At 40.4% G+C, this 14,617-nt stretch overlaps 1 protein-coding gene across 1 annotated transcript; it reads right to left on the bottom strand.

Moving 5' to 3' along the window:
* Positions 1 to 4,154: 4,154 nt before the first annotated feature.
* Positions 4,155 to 6,598, bottom strand: LOC140806686 (uncharacterized). The gene is made up of 7 exons (XM_073163233.1): positions 6,362 to 6,598; positions 5,705 to 6,188; positions 5,231 to 5,418; positions 5,001 to 5,140; positions 4,807 to 4,865; positions 4,346 to 4,722; positions 4,155 to 4,163 (listed from the first exon to the last, which is right to left on the bottom strand). Exons 1-7 carry the CDS (start codon positions 6,596 to 6,598, stop codon positions 4,155 to 4,157), a joined length of 1,494 nt encoding a protein of 497 aa, XP_073019334.1.
* Positions 6,599 to 14,617: the final 8,019 nt, after the last annotated feature.

Here is a 14,617-nt window from a genome sequence, read left to right on the forward strand (position 1 = left end):
AAATATGTTTGAGATAATTAAATTTAGTCCATGTTTTTTAATTTGTTAAAAAACCATATAATATATGCATGCATGGGAGGTGAAGAGTTGGGAGACAACTTTCTCAACAACAACACATTTTTACACTACCAAGGCTAGTCTCCCTTCCCCCCCATTGTAGCATGAAGTGACCGAAACTTGCCAGAAATATTCTCTCAAGTTTTCTCTCAATTTTTCTCTTCAAGTGTTGAGGAAGAAAAATACTTCTCTTTGAAAAATCCTTTTATTTTTCTAGTGCAAAATAAGAGGAGTTCTAGTTTGCAAGTGGTGGGCCTAATTTGAAGGAAAGAAAGGAGTCCAAGGAAGCTTGTAGATCTTCATTCCATTCAAGAGCCAAGTTGTTTACAACTTGGTTGGAGCCATCATCAACCTTAAGAGGTTGATAGGTAATTATTTCTAAACACACTATGAATGTCATTTTTGTGTTTTATTGTATTTGTTGCACAAAATAATGTGGTGGCCGAAAATTGTCTTGTAAAATCGAAAATTTTATGCTTCCGTTGTGCTTCCGGTCACCGTAACCGATCCCCTTTCAAAACCCACCAACAATTGCTTGAAATCTGAAAATTATCCCAAACAGTAATAATATAGAAGAAACGGTACCCTTGAGTGTAGATAATTAACCGGAGATGGCGCTCGGCGGTAGCTACAGGCGGCGGTGAGGTTCGGTGACGGCGGCGGCATGCTGCTGGATGTGCGGCGGCGGCGGTTGCTGTTGATGGTTGGGTGAGTGTTTGTTGAGAGAGGTGGTGTATTGTAGGAGTTTGGGAGAAATTTTGGCAAGGTTGGGTGTTGGATTTGTGGAGGAGAGGATTTTTGAGAGGAGAGTGATGGAGAGGATTTGAGGGAGGCGGCTGTTTTGAGGGGAGGAGGTGTGTGTGTAAATCGTGAGATAGGGTTTTAAAATCGGGGGTAGGGACACGACGCGCGGGGTCGCGCGAGAAGTGGCGCGGCCGCGCGCGGGCTTCTGGATACGTGCCAATATTTGAGTACGTGCCATCGCGCGTAATATGGCGCAGCCGCGCGCGCGTCTCGGGTTTCCTTCAATAATGAGGTGCGCGCTGTCGCGCGACAACTCGCGCTGGGGCGCGAGGGCTTCTGTTCTTTATTGTTGATGGAGTGCGCGCAATAGTGCGAGAGTTGGCGCGTCCGTGCGCACCCTGCTGGATCTGCCCACCGATTATTAGCGCGATGCCGCACGAGATGTTGCGCGGTGGCATGCATGCTGCTGTCCCTTTGCCCGCCCTTTTTTTTTTAAATAACCTGCAAAAATAAAGCGATTCAAATTAATACTTAAATATAGAAAATTAAAAATATTAACTAAGAAATTGAATTAAAATAATAAAGCAGAACGAATGCGAAAATAAATAAATGCGGGTTGCCTCCCACACAGCGCTTGGTTTAACGTCATCAGGCCGACTACCAGTTTTTGTTCAATGGGGTTCACCCAGACTAAAATTGTCAATATTCCTCACTTCAGTTCCATAGTATGCCTTAACTCGCTGTCCATTGACCTTGAAAGTTCGTCCATCACTGCACTTCAACTCGATGGCCCCATGAGGATATACTGTTTCCACTACAAATGGCCCTGACCAACGTGATTTCAGCTTACCAGGAAACAACTTCAGACAAGAGTTGAACAGTAGTACTTGTTGTCCTGGCTTGAGTTCCCTTCGGACAATGATTTTTTCATGCCACTTCTTAGTTTGCTCTTTGTAGATTTTGGCATTTTCATAAGCGTCATTTCGGAATTCATCATCTCACTTAATTGTAGTTTTCTGACATCGCCAGAAGCTTTCAGGTCGAAGTTCAACTTTTTAACTGCCCAAAATGCTCGGTGCTCCAGTTCTAGTGGCAAGTGGCATGCTTTCCCAAATACTAGCCTATAGGGAGAGATCTCAATAGGCGTCTTGAATGCGGTCCGATAAGCCCATAACGCATCATCCAACTTCATAGCCCAATCCCTCCGGTTGGTGTTGAAAGTCTTTTCCAGTATTTGCTTGATTTCCCGGTTGGATACTTCAGCTTGTCCATTCGACTGAGGATGGTATGCTAGTGCCAATTTGTGCTTCACATTGTATTTAGCCAAAAGTGAGTTGAAAATTCTATGGCAAAAATGCGTACCTTCGTCACTTATGATGGCTCTCGGTGTTCCAAACCTGGTGAAGATGTTTTTATGCACAAATTTCACTACAACGTGGGAGTCATTAGTATTGGTGGCGATTGCTTCCACCCATTTTGACACATAATCAACAGCTAATAGAATGTAAGAATTACCAAAAGAAGGAGGAAAAGGTCCCATGAAGTCTATACCCCAAACGTCAAAAAGTTCTACTTCCAAAACATTTGTCAGTGGTAATTCGTGGCGCCTAGAGATGTTTCCTAACCTCTGGCATCTATCACATGATTTTACTAAGGTATAACTATCTTTAAGGCCAATAGAAACCAGATTGCAATACCTTAGCTGCTGTTCGTGACCCTCCAAAGTGTCCACCATATGGTGAAGAATGACACTTCTCCAAAATTTGTTGGGCTTCGAGACCCTCAACTCATCTCCTAATCACTTGTTTAGCACACCTCTTGTACACAAATGGGTCATCCCAATAATAAAACTTGATATCATGGACAAACTTCTTCTTCTGATGATAGCTCAAATCAGGAGGAAGGGTACCACAGGACAAAAAATTTGTAATATCAGCGAACCAAGGAATTACAGTGTTTACCTCAAAGTTGTTGCTCATCCGGAAAAGTTTCCTGTATAGCTCCCTCTTCTTTCTTCTCCTCTAGCTCAAGCCTCGATAAATGATCAGCTACCTGCTTCTCACTACCTTATTTATCCTTGACCTCAAAGTCAAATTCTTTTAGTAGCAAAATCCACCTTATCAAGCGTGGCTTTCCATCTTTCTTGGCGAAAAGGTAGCGAATAGCTGCATGGTCAGTGAAAACGATTACCTTCGTGCCAATCAAATAAGGCCTGAATTTGTCGAAGGAAAATACTACTGCAAGCATCTCCTTCTCGGTCGTAGTGTAATTCTGCTGAGCAGCATCCATCGTGCGGCTTGCGTAGTAAATCGCCCTAAACATCTTGTCCCTTCTTTGGCCTATGACAGCGCCCACTGCATAATCACTTGCATCACACATATGCTCAAAGGGCTCCTTCCAGTCCGGCACTATCATGATCGGTGCGGTCACCAATGCCATTTTGATCTTCTCAAATGCCTGCAAACAATCATCATCAAATATAAAAGTCGATTCTTTTTCAAGTAAATTACATAGAGATTTAGTGATCTTAGAAAAATATTTAATAAATCTACGATAAAACACCGCATGTCCGAGAAAGCTCCTTATTCCTTTGATGTTCTTTGGTGGGGGAAGTTTTTCGATTGCAACGACTTTAGCTCGATCCACCTCTAATCCCTTGGACGGCACTTTACGTCCAAGAACAATACCCTCTTGGACCATAAAGTGACACTTCTCCCAATTAAGAACTAAGTTCTTATCCTGGCATCTCTGTAAAACAAGGGATAAGTTATGTAAACACGAAAAGTCGTCCATGAAGACTTCCATAATTTCCTCCACCATATCTGCGAAAATGGCCATCATGCACCTCTGGAAAGTGGCAGGTGCATTGCATAGCCCAAATGGCATTCTCCGAAAAGCAAACGTGCCATAGGGACACGTGAAAGTAGTCTTCTCCTGATCTTCTGGTGCTATAGCAATTTGGTTATAACCTGAATAACCATCTAAAAAACAATAATGACAATATAGCAAGTCTATCAAGCATTTGATCAATAAAAGACAGTGGAAAATGATCTTTACGTATGGCATTATTTAACTTTCTATATTCAATGCATACCTGCCAGCCAATTACAGTGCGAGTAGAAATCAGTTCATCATTTTCGTTTTTAACCACAGTTATTCCACCCTTTTTCGGTACAACTTGTACAGGAGACACCCAACTACTATCAGAAATGGCATAAATCACACCAGCATTTAGTAATTTCAGTACCTCGTTTTTCACAACCTCTTTCATTGCTGGGTTCAACCTCCTCTGGTGGTCCACATAAGGAGTATACGACTCCTCCATCAAAATTTTATGCATGCATATAGTGGGGCTAATTCCCCTAATATCAGAAATCGACCATCCCAAAGCAGCTTTAAATTTCCTCAATACTCTCAATAATTTATCTTTTTCATTACAAGTAAGAGAGGAAGAGATGATTACCGGATATGTCGACTTTTCACCTAAAAATGCATAACAAAGGTGGCTTGGCAGTTCCTTTAAGTCAGGAGAAGGTGCTTTTACCTCAATTTTCTCATTTACATTCAACTCTTCAGGCAGTGCATCTTTTCTTCTTTCTTTCTTTGATCCATCAAGAGCCACGAATTGCTCTTTCACTTCCCAGTCGTCTTCATCGGCAGTTCCTGCAGCACCTTTCAAACAGCTCTCCAGGGGATCCCTAGTTTCTGCACAATCAAGAGACATACATGAGTCTAAAATATCAATGCTTTTACAAGTGCTTACCTCATTTGACTCCTTCATGGCGTGATAGATATTAAAAATGACAGCTTCTCCTCCAACTCTCAAGGTGAGTTCACCCTTGTGAACATCTATCAAAGCCCTTCCAGTTGCCAGAAATGGTCTCCCAAAGATTAGTGGAGCATCATGATCCTCTTCCATATCTAAAATCACAAAATCAGCAGGAAAAATAAATTTATCCACTTTTACCAATACATCTTCGACGATCCCACGTGGATATGTGAGACTTCTGTCTGCAAGCTGCAAGGTATTCGTGGTTGGTTTAACCTCTCCAAGCTCCAATTCCCTGTAAATAGAAAATGACATCAAATTAATACTCGCTCCTAAATCACATAAGGCTTTACTACATTAAGAACCACCAATAAAGCAAGGAATAGTAAAACTCCCTGGATCTTTTAATTTCTGTGGTAGCTTCTTCTACAATATGGCGCTACACTCTTCAGTAAGGTTCACAGTTTCAAACTCCTGTAGCTTCCTCTTCTTAGACATCACATCTTTAAGAAACTTTGCATAATTCGGCATTTGCTCCAAAGCATCAGTAAATGATATGTTGATGGGTATCTTCTTAAAAATCTCCAAAAATTTTGCAAACTGATCATCCAATTTCTTCTTTTTGAATCTCTGAGGGTATGGTAGGGTCGGCTTATATACTGGAGGTCGTTCTACTTCAACTTCTGTCTTGGATTCACCAGTTTTGCTTTCTTCAACTGTCTTCTCACTTTCCACTCTCTCTTTAGGAATTTGTACATCCAATTCCTTACCACTCCTCAAAGTGACTGCCTTGCACTGCTCTTTTGGGTTAACCTCGGTGTTACTAGGAAATTGACCCCTATTCTGATCTCTCAATGCGGTAGCCAATTGTCCAATTTGAGTTTCCAATGATTTCATTGTGTCACCCATATTTCCCATGTGAGTCTCCATATTGTCAAGGCGAGATTCAGTCCGTGCCATCCTCTTGCCGGACTCAGCAACAAATGTTCCTACTAAATCCTCAAACGAAGGTTTTTCCTGCCCCTTTTGATGTATTGAACCCCGGTGGAGGATCCAACACATTCTTATTATTTGCATAAGAAAAATTTTCATGATTTCTTAATCTTGGATGATAAGTATTAGGGGGAGGGTTACCTCGATATCCTCCAAATCCTCCAAAGTTTCTGTTGTTGACGTACTGAGCTTTTTCAGGAATAGATTGTTCTTCAGCAACAGTTGATGGACTCTCAGTTTCTGATGTGCTCACTTTGTTCATCGCTGCTATTTGAGTGGTCAATGCAGATACCTGAGCAGTGAGTGACGTAATAGGATCCACGGCATAAACTCCAGCTGTCCTTTTTACTCCTGCCCTTTCTGACGGCCACTGGTAGCTATTATTCGTCATCTGTTCGAGCAAGTCATAAGCTTGCTCAAGAGATTTGGCAAAGATCGTGCCACCAGCTGCAGCATCCACTGTTCCTCTTGTTTGCCCATTTAGACCGTTGTAGAATAACTCAATCTGCACCCAGTCTTCGAAGCCATGGTTTGGGCACTTTCTCAACAGCTCCTTGTATCTTTCCCATGCCTCATACAGTTGCTCTAAATCAGTCTGCCTGAACGTGCTAATCTCAATTTTCAACTGTGCAGACTTTGCAGGGGAAAGTATTTTGCCAGAAATTTTGTCGCCAGCTCCTGCCATGTCGTGATACTTCCCAAGGGAAGTGATTGGAGCCATCCTCTAGCTAGATCCCTAAGAGAAAACGGAAACAAACGTAGTCTAATAATATCATCAGGAACATTATTAATCTTTACCGTATCCGTTATCTCCAAGAAGGTCCTAAGATGAACATGAGGATCAGAGGTGGCTGTTCCAGGAAACTGGTTTTGCTTAACCATATTGATTAGAGCAGGCTCCAATTCAAAATTATTGGCGTTGATTGTCCCTCTTGCAATACCAGAGTAATGATTGTTGATCACTGGTCGGAAGTGATCTCTTATAGGAATCGCCTCTGGCTGGGCGTGTCTGTCATTCTCCCTGTTCTCAGCCATTGCTTGGATCTCTTCTCTTCTTGCTTTTCTTAATCTTCTCGCAGTTCTTTCGATCTCCGGATAAAAAATAAGCAAGTCAGGGCTTTGCGATCTTAGCATACACTGTCAAGCAGAAAAAATGAAAAACTCAATCAATATAAAATAAAATAAAAATAAAAGCTCTAAATTAAAATCTAGACTAATTGGTAACAATACTGATATAAATTCAAATTTAACAATCCCCGGCAACGACGCCATAAACTTGTTGCGTGTTTTCACTACCGCAAGTGTACGGTGTTAAGTTTTAGTACTGGTTAGAGTACATATATCGATCCCACGAGGAGTGTGTATAAAAATGTATATCAGTGCTCGTAATTAAAATAGTCTCAACTTTATTTAGAAAATCAAATAATAGGTTGGTTTGTTTGAACGAATTAATTGAACACAATAAATTAGTTAAATCACCGAATTGAGAATTAATAATGAGAGAAAATATCTAGAGAAAATGATTTCACAAAGTTTTCACGATAAATATTCACAGTTGAATTTATATTCCTGAATTCCCATTATTTACTGGCCAAGAACACTTAGGTTATGTTATTCCCCCTTTCCCAAGTGACAAAAAACGGTATATATCAACTTCGATTCAATTATTCCTAATTAGAATCTAAGTTTCATAGATAAATGCAAACAATGTTCTTACTAAGCCACGCTAAAGTTATACGCCTTCCGAACGCTATAAACAATTAAAGATGTGTTCTAATGATCTATAATCCTAGTCCCTCTCCCGAGTTGTAGAATTAATCAAACAACAAACAATTTATGGCCAGTAAATTGCATTGCAATAAACACAGAGAAACACAAGTAAACATGAAATGGAATTCAATCTTATAAAATAACCACGTCAAATCATCGTGTCCACTAAGCTACATCATTCTCTAGAACGGGAGATTAGTTCATCACGAAATCGAAATAAAAACGACGCATATTCAAAGTTTTAGACATTGAAATATGAAAAAATAGAAATGCAAAAGACAGATAACAAATCCGAAGTGTCGTCTCTGTCCCCAGATTCGTCGCTCTTCGTCTTTGTAATCGTTCTTCGTGTGTCTTGCCTTCGTCTCGCCTTTGCTCCGAGTCTTCCCTCTGTTTTTTCATCCAAAACGGCGTGTATATCCTCTATTCTGACCTAACTCGCGCATTATATATGATTCTGGAACACGGCGCGCGTACCGCATATCATCCTTAGACCGATGGACAGTCAGAGCGAACTACCCAGACACCGGAAGATATGCTTAGAGCTGTAGTGCTTGATTTTAGAACTAGTTGGAAAGATTCTTTGCCAATATGTGAGTTTTCGTACAACAACAGCTATCAGACGAGTATTGAGATGGCTCTTTTTGAGGCGTTGTACGGAAAGAGGTGCAGAATTAATAAAATTCTTGAATTAATTCGTAGAGCGTTTTAGTCTTGAATTAATTCGAATTTTAATATTAAATTCCCAACTTTTAAACATAGAATTTTTATTACCCTTGTGACCCCTTGGACCAACGGTTCAACCCTTGACTTTTTAAACTCCAATTCTGAAACCTACAAGAAGCCCTCGAGCCATCTTTTGGATTCTTTGAACCGTACTCAAGCCACCCCAAGCCATCCCTTGCCCAGCCCATCTAGGAACCCCCTTGGACCCCCTGGACTTGACCTAGCCCGCTGTAGCCCTTGCCCGATGCACAGAAGTCGCGCTGGTTGCCTTGTATTTTCGCCTAGGACTCTTTTTCGACAAAGCTCCTTCGCCTGAACCACCACCCGAGCCCTCACCCTCGTGACCTCCACTGGACCACCGTCTGACCTATCCTAGCCCAATTCTGACCACCCTGGCCGAGCCGTGAGATGGAGTCTACTGTGAGAGAATCTCATTCTCTTTAATGTAGTCTTGAAACTCAATACTCAAGTATTCTCCACCTCGATCTGATCATAGTCTTGTGGATTTATTAAATCATGTTTTCATGATTCAAAAACTTATGTTATAATTGCATGAAGGGGCTGCCACATTAGGGGATCATGGAGGGATGTTCTTACATGAGTTTAAGGGCCACATGATGCACGGGTAAGGCTGCACACAAACTAGAATAAGCTAGAATGAAATAATCACACGTTGGGGGACACAAGGGTTCAGATAGGAAGTAGACCAGTGCACGGCTCATCCAGGGTGGGACCAGGGCTCGCACCAGTCGTGGGTGAGAGGGGGAAGATTCCTAGCCGCGTTAGGACTCAAGCACAACGACTGGGGAGGTGTCCTTGCGAGATAGGACTCTTCTCGAGCCAAGCGCGATCAGCAGCTGTGCATGAGTAGTCACGGCTCGGCAAGGGTGGTCAGATCTAGGCTAGGATATGTTTGAGGGTGGTCCAGTGAGGGTCACGAGGGTGAGGGCTCGGGCAAAGGAGCTTTGTCGAACTAGAGTCCTAGGAGCAAAGACAAGGAAACTCGCGCGGCTTCTGTGCATCGTTCAGAGGTTGCAGTGGGCTAGGTCAAGTCCAGGGGATCCAAGGGGGTTCTTAGATGGGCTGGGAAAGGGATGGCTCGGGGTGGCTTTAGTACAGCTCGAAAAATCCAAAATATGGTTCGAGGTTTTCTTGTAGGGTTCGGAATTGGGGTTTAAAAGGTTAAGGGTTGAAACCACATGAGTGGTTTATGGTTGAAAAGGGTAAGTTAGGTAATAAAAAGTCTATGTTTAATAGTTCAGAATTTAATAATAAATTTCGAATTAATTCGGTATTAAAACGTTCTACGAATTAATAATTACAAAATTTAATCAAAAGCCATGAATTTAAGCTAAATAAAAAATATAAGAAATTTAATTTAAGCTTAAATAATTATTTGGGATGGTCTTGGGTCAACGAAAGTAAGAAAAATTCAGAATCGAGAAATTTTACGTCTAGTGTAAAACGGTCATTTTACACCTGAAAAATAGTTAACGTCTTGCCAGTGCCCTAAATCCTGTAATATATGTTAAAATTCTTATTTTAAATGTTTATGGAATATTATGATGAAACGTTAATGCTAAAAGATTTGTAGCATGCATGGTTAAAAAAAATGATTTTTGCACTTTAACTTTTGTAAAGTGACGAAAATATGAAATGCTGAAGGAAGTGAAGTAATTGTGACTGATACGATGATTATGATGATATGTAAGGCCAATTATCAGTTGACAGGTGAGAGTATCGCTAATGTCCCTGTCGCCTAGTACTGTGGTTACACGTAGATGGATCAATCGGCCTTCAGCTGATACGAAAGTCAAAATTAACGATCTGAATTCAACGAAAAAGAAAATGTATATGTATATGTCTATGATGAAAAAGGAAATGTGTATGATGAAATGAAAAATGTTTATGTTATGCATGTTCATGAAATGTTATGTCAAGTAAAAGTATTTTCACTGTTGCATGTGATTGTATTTGTATTACTTGCTATCATGATTATGGTTTGCTGAGTCAATAGACCCACTAGGTGTGATCGATGCAGGTGAGCATGATATTGATGTTGAAAGACTTGATGGTTGATCTTACTAGACTGAAGGTGCACATAACACGAGGACCAACACTAGTTTTCCACACTTATGATTTAAAGTTTATATTAAAGATTTTTACGACTTTTATGAGGATTTTGCGTTGTCTTTGAGAGGTTGTTAGAGTTAGCTTTATTTTGAAATTTTTCTAAGTTTATGTTGGTAAAAACGTTTGACTATTTTATTTTTTGAATTCTTTCTTTTGAATTTTCAAATATAGTGGGTATTTTTATTTTAAAATGGTGTCAAAAATTTTTTTATATATGTATATGTATCGGCTGAATTATTAGAAGTATATATATTAAAAAAATTGTATTTTAAAGAAAAAACGAGTAGTGGATGTTTCAGTTGGTATCAGAGCGACGTTACTGTAAAGGGTTGTGCCACCGTCAGTGTCGGTAAGCTCAATCGTCAAGCCTCAAACCTGTAAGTTTAATTGTTTTATATGATTTTTATGATGATACCTGCATTATTACATGAATTATACGTTTATGTTACATGTTTAATGGCTTTTCGAGATTATATGTTTATATGCTTAAAACTGTTCAAAATGGGTTAGTATATGCTGCATGTTTAGAAAACTTAGATTTAAATGCATGTTAGTTACGTTTAGAAATTTTGAAAACGTTAAGATATAATGCCTCCAAGACACGCACCTAGTATGGATAGGCAAGCTGAGAATGTTGAGGATTGTCATATGAATGCACCCCCACCTCCTAATGGGGATGCTTCTATTCGTACACTCGAGGGCGTGGCACGCTTCTTTAAGCAGCAGTTTCAGCATGCTCCGATGCCACAACATGATGTATATGATAAGTTCCAGAGGCTCGGTCCGAAGGAATTTTCTGGGACCACTGGCCTATTTGCTGCTGAGGAGTGGATTCGATCACTTTATGTTCACTTTCGTATCTGAAAATGGGAGATGCTGACCGCGTGCGGAGTGGTACTTGTATGTTTGGAAATTGCATTTTTGGTCCCTTTATTTTCGGAAATACATTTTTGATCCTTACTTTTTTGGAAATTTTCGTTTTAGCCCAAAATTTTTCGAAAATTACACTTTATTACTTTATATTTTGGTTAGTTGCAATATAGTCCCTTAATTTTTTGATTAATAACAATTTAATCCCTCACATTTCCTAAAATATCAAATCATGCCCAAAGTTTTGATTTTCTTCAATTTTAAACCCAAAAAGTTTCCTTTGAATTTAATTACCTTCTTTACATAATTAAGGCTCAAAAATCAAGTCTAATTCCTATGGTGTCCATGCTCATCATTTTTTTAATTCCAACTAGGATAGAGAACATGCACCCTAATTTCCACTAGGTTATTCTTACTCGCATATCAATTCTAATAACAAATTTAACATTTCACGCAATAATGCAATATAAAAACCTTAAATACTAGGTTACCGGTGATAAGGGTCGTGTCTGGCTCCTCCTCAACTTCTTCAACATGCATGACATAAGCTCTTCCCGCTGTTGGTGTTTTCTTCTTCGGGCAATCAACAGCTTTATGTCTTTCCTCCTTGCATATGAAGCATTTGTATGTCCCACACATGCACTTGGCCTTACATATCATCATAATCATCGTATTTTCACAATTACTTTTCTTCCTTCAACATTTCATATTTTCATCACTTTATAAAAATTAAAGTGCATAAATCATTTTTCTTTTAAACCAAGCATTCGACATATCTTTTAACATTAACGTTTCATCATAAAATTCCAAAAACATTTAAAATACACATTTTAACATATATTACAACATTAAGGGCACTACCAAGACGTTTACTAATTTTCAGGTGTAAAATGATCGTTTTACCCTAGACGTAAAATTTCTCGATTATGATTTTTTCTTACTTTCGTTGACCCTATACCATCCCAAATAATATTTAAACTTAAATTAAATTTCTTATAATTTTTTATTTAGCTTAAATTCATGGCTTTTGATTTAATTTTGTAATTATTAATTCGTAGAGCGTTTTAGTCTTGAATTAATTCGAATTTTAATATTAAATTCCCAACTTTTAAACATAGAATTTTTATTACCCTTGTGACCCCTTGGACCAACGGTTCAACCCTTGACTTTTTAAACTCCAATTCTGAAACCTACAAGAAACACTCGAGCCATCTTTTGGATTTTTCGGACCGTACTCGAGCCACCCCGAGCCATCCCTTGCCCAGCCCATCTAGGAACCCCCTTGGACCCCCTGGACTTGACCTAGCCCGCTATAGCCCATGCACGATGCACAGAAGTCGCGCTGGTTGCCTTGTATTTTCGCCTAGGACTCTATTTCGACAAAGCTCCTTCGCCCGAACCACCACCTGAGCCCTCACCCTCGTGACCTCCACTGGACCACCGTCACACCTATCCTAGCCCAGCCCTGACTACCCTGGCCGAGCCGTGAGATGGAGTCTACTGTGAGATAATCTCATTCTCTTTAAGGTAGTCTTGAAACTCAATACTCAAGTATTCTCCACCTCGATCTGATCATAGTCTTGTGGATTTATTAAATCATGTTTTCATGATTCAAAAACTTATGTTATAATTGCATGAAGGGGCTGCCACATTAGAGGATCATGGAGGGATGTTCTTACATGATTTTAAGGGCCACATGATGCAAGGGTAAGGCTGCACACAAACTAGAATAAGCTAGAATGAAATAATCACACGTTGGGGGACACAAGGGGGTTCGGATACGAAGTAGACCAGTGCACGGCTCATCCAAGATGGGACCAGGGCTCGGGCCAGTCTTGGGTGAGAGGGGGAAGAGTCCTAGCCGCGTTAGGACTCAAGCACAGCGGCTGGGGAGGTGTCCTTGCGAGATAGGACTCTTCTCGAGCCAAGCGTGATCAGCAGCTGTACATGAGTAGTCACGACTCGGCAAGGGTGGTCAGATCTGGGCTAGGATATGTTTGAGGGTGGTCCAGTGAGGGTCACGAGGGTGAGGGTGAGGGCAAAGGAGCTTTGTCGAACTAGAGTCCTAGGAGCAAAGACAAGGAAACTCGCGCGGCTTCTGTGCATCGTTCAGAGGTTGCAGCGGTCTAGGTCGAGTCCAGGGGGTCCAAGGGGGTTCTTAGATGGGCTGGGAAAGGTATGGCTCGGGGTGGCTTTAGTAAAGCTCGAAGAATCCAAAATATGGTTCCAGGTTTTCTTGTAGGGTTCGGAATTGGGGTTTAAAAGGTTAAGGGTTGAACCGTGGGTCCACAGGAGTGGTTTATGGTTGAAAAGGGTAAGTTAGGTAATAAAAAGTCTATGTTTAATAGTTGAGAATTTAATAATAAATTTCAAATTAATTCGATATTAAAACGCTCTACGAATTAATAATTACAAAATTTAATCAAAAGCCATGAATTTAAGCTAAATAAAAAATATAAGAAATTTAATTTAAGCTTAAATAATTATTTGGGATGGTCTATGGTCAACGAAAGTAAGAAAAAGTCAGAATCGAGAAATTTTACGTCTAGGGTAAAACGGTCATTTTACACCTGAAAAATAGTTAACGTCTTGCCAGTTCCCTTAATCCTGTAATATATGTTAAAATTATTGTAAGGCCCAAGAATTATAGAATTGATAAATCAAGATTATCAATCTTCATTAACGAGAGACTCGGAAGATATGAGAATACATGACATGCAATGAGGGAAGAAAAGACATGAGAAAATTGGGTTTGCAAGACCGCACCCGCGCCCAGAACATGAGTGCACCCGCGGTCATGCAATTGTGGATTTTTGCAAGAAAGGTCGAAGCATCACCGCACCCGCGGTGCCACACATGATCGCACCCGTGGTGCATGGACAGTAAGTTGGTGTTTTTGGAAATGGCCAGACCGCACCCGCGGTGCTAACAGGAGCGCACCCGCGGTGGGGTTACCGCACCCGCGGTATTCGAAGGACCGCACCCGCGGTCTGAGCTCTCGGGAAATGCCAGGATAGGCATTGCACGACCGCACCCGCGGTGCATGTCATGACCGCACCCGCAGTCATGCGTGGAGCTTGAATAATAAGGCCACGTTTCCAGATTTGCATGCAGTATATATATTGATAATTGACACGTAAAATCCCTCAGAAATTCAGAAAGAGGCGAGGCTTTTGAGAGAAAAATCCTTACGCCTTTAGATTTGTGATTTTGAAATATCCGTGTATCAGAATTCGAATTCGAACGCAGTACCGTGTTCCTCTCGACTCGAGCTACACAAGGACGTAAGTTTCATTACGTTTTGCAGTGTTTTGACATTATGATGTTGTCAAAATTGAATATGATTCAGATAGGATGTTTCTGCTACCGTAGATATTGTAGAATTGAAGTCAGATTAAAGAACAGACCGTTTCTGTAATTGTTATGATTTTTGAAAGATATTGACTGAGATTTTGATATCAGAATTGTGTATTACTGATTTTGACTATACCGATATTCAGATTATGAGTTATGATATTATTTATGTGATGTTCAGATTGACGGGGTTATTCAGAT

Source organism: Primulina eburnea, chromosome 12, assembly GCF_022965805.1.
Source record: "Primulina eburnea isolate SZY01 chromosome 12, ASM2296580v1, whole genome shotgun sequence".
NCBI lineage: Eukaryota > Viridiplantae > Streptophyta > Magnoliopsida > Lamiales > Gesneriaceae > Primulina > Primulina eburnea.

What these genes read in the sequence shown, in the direction of transcription:
- LOC140806686 (XM_073163233.1), bottom strand. Translation starts at nt 6,598, where the DNA reads ATGGCTGAGAACAGGGAGAATGACAGACACGCCCAGCCAGAGGCGATT. An exon ending in TCTTGGAGATAACGGATACG is followed by an intron (nt 6,189 to 6,361) that starts GTAAAGATTAAT and finishes AAGTCTGCACAG; the next exon opens with TTGAAAATTGAGATTAGCAC. An exon ending in AGGATTTGGAGGATATCGAG is followed by an intron (nt 5,419 to 5,704) that starts GTAACCCTCCCC and finishes CCGCATTGAGAG; the next exon opens with ATCAGAATAGGGGTCAATTT.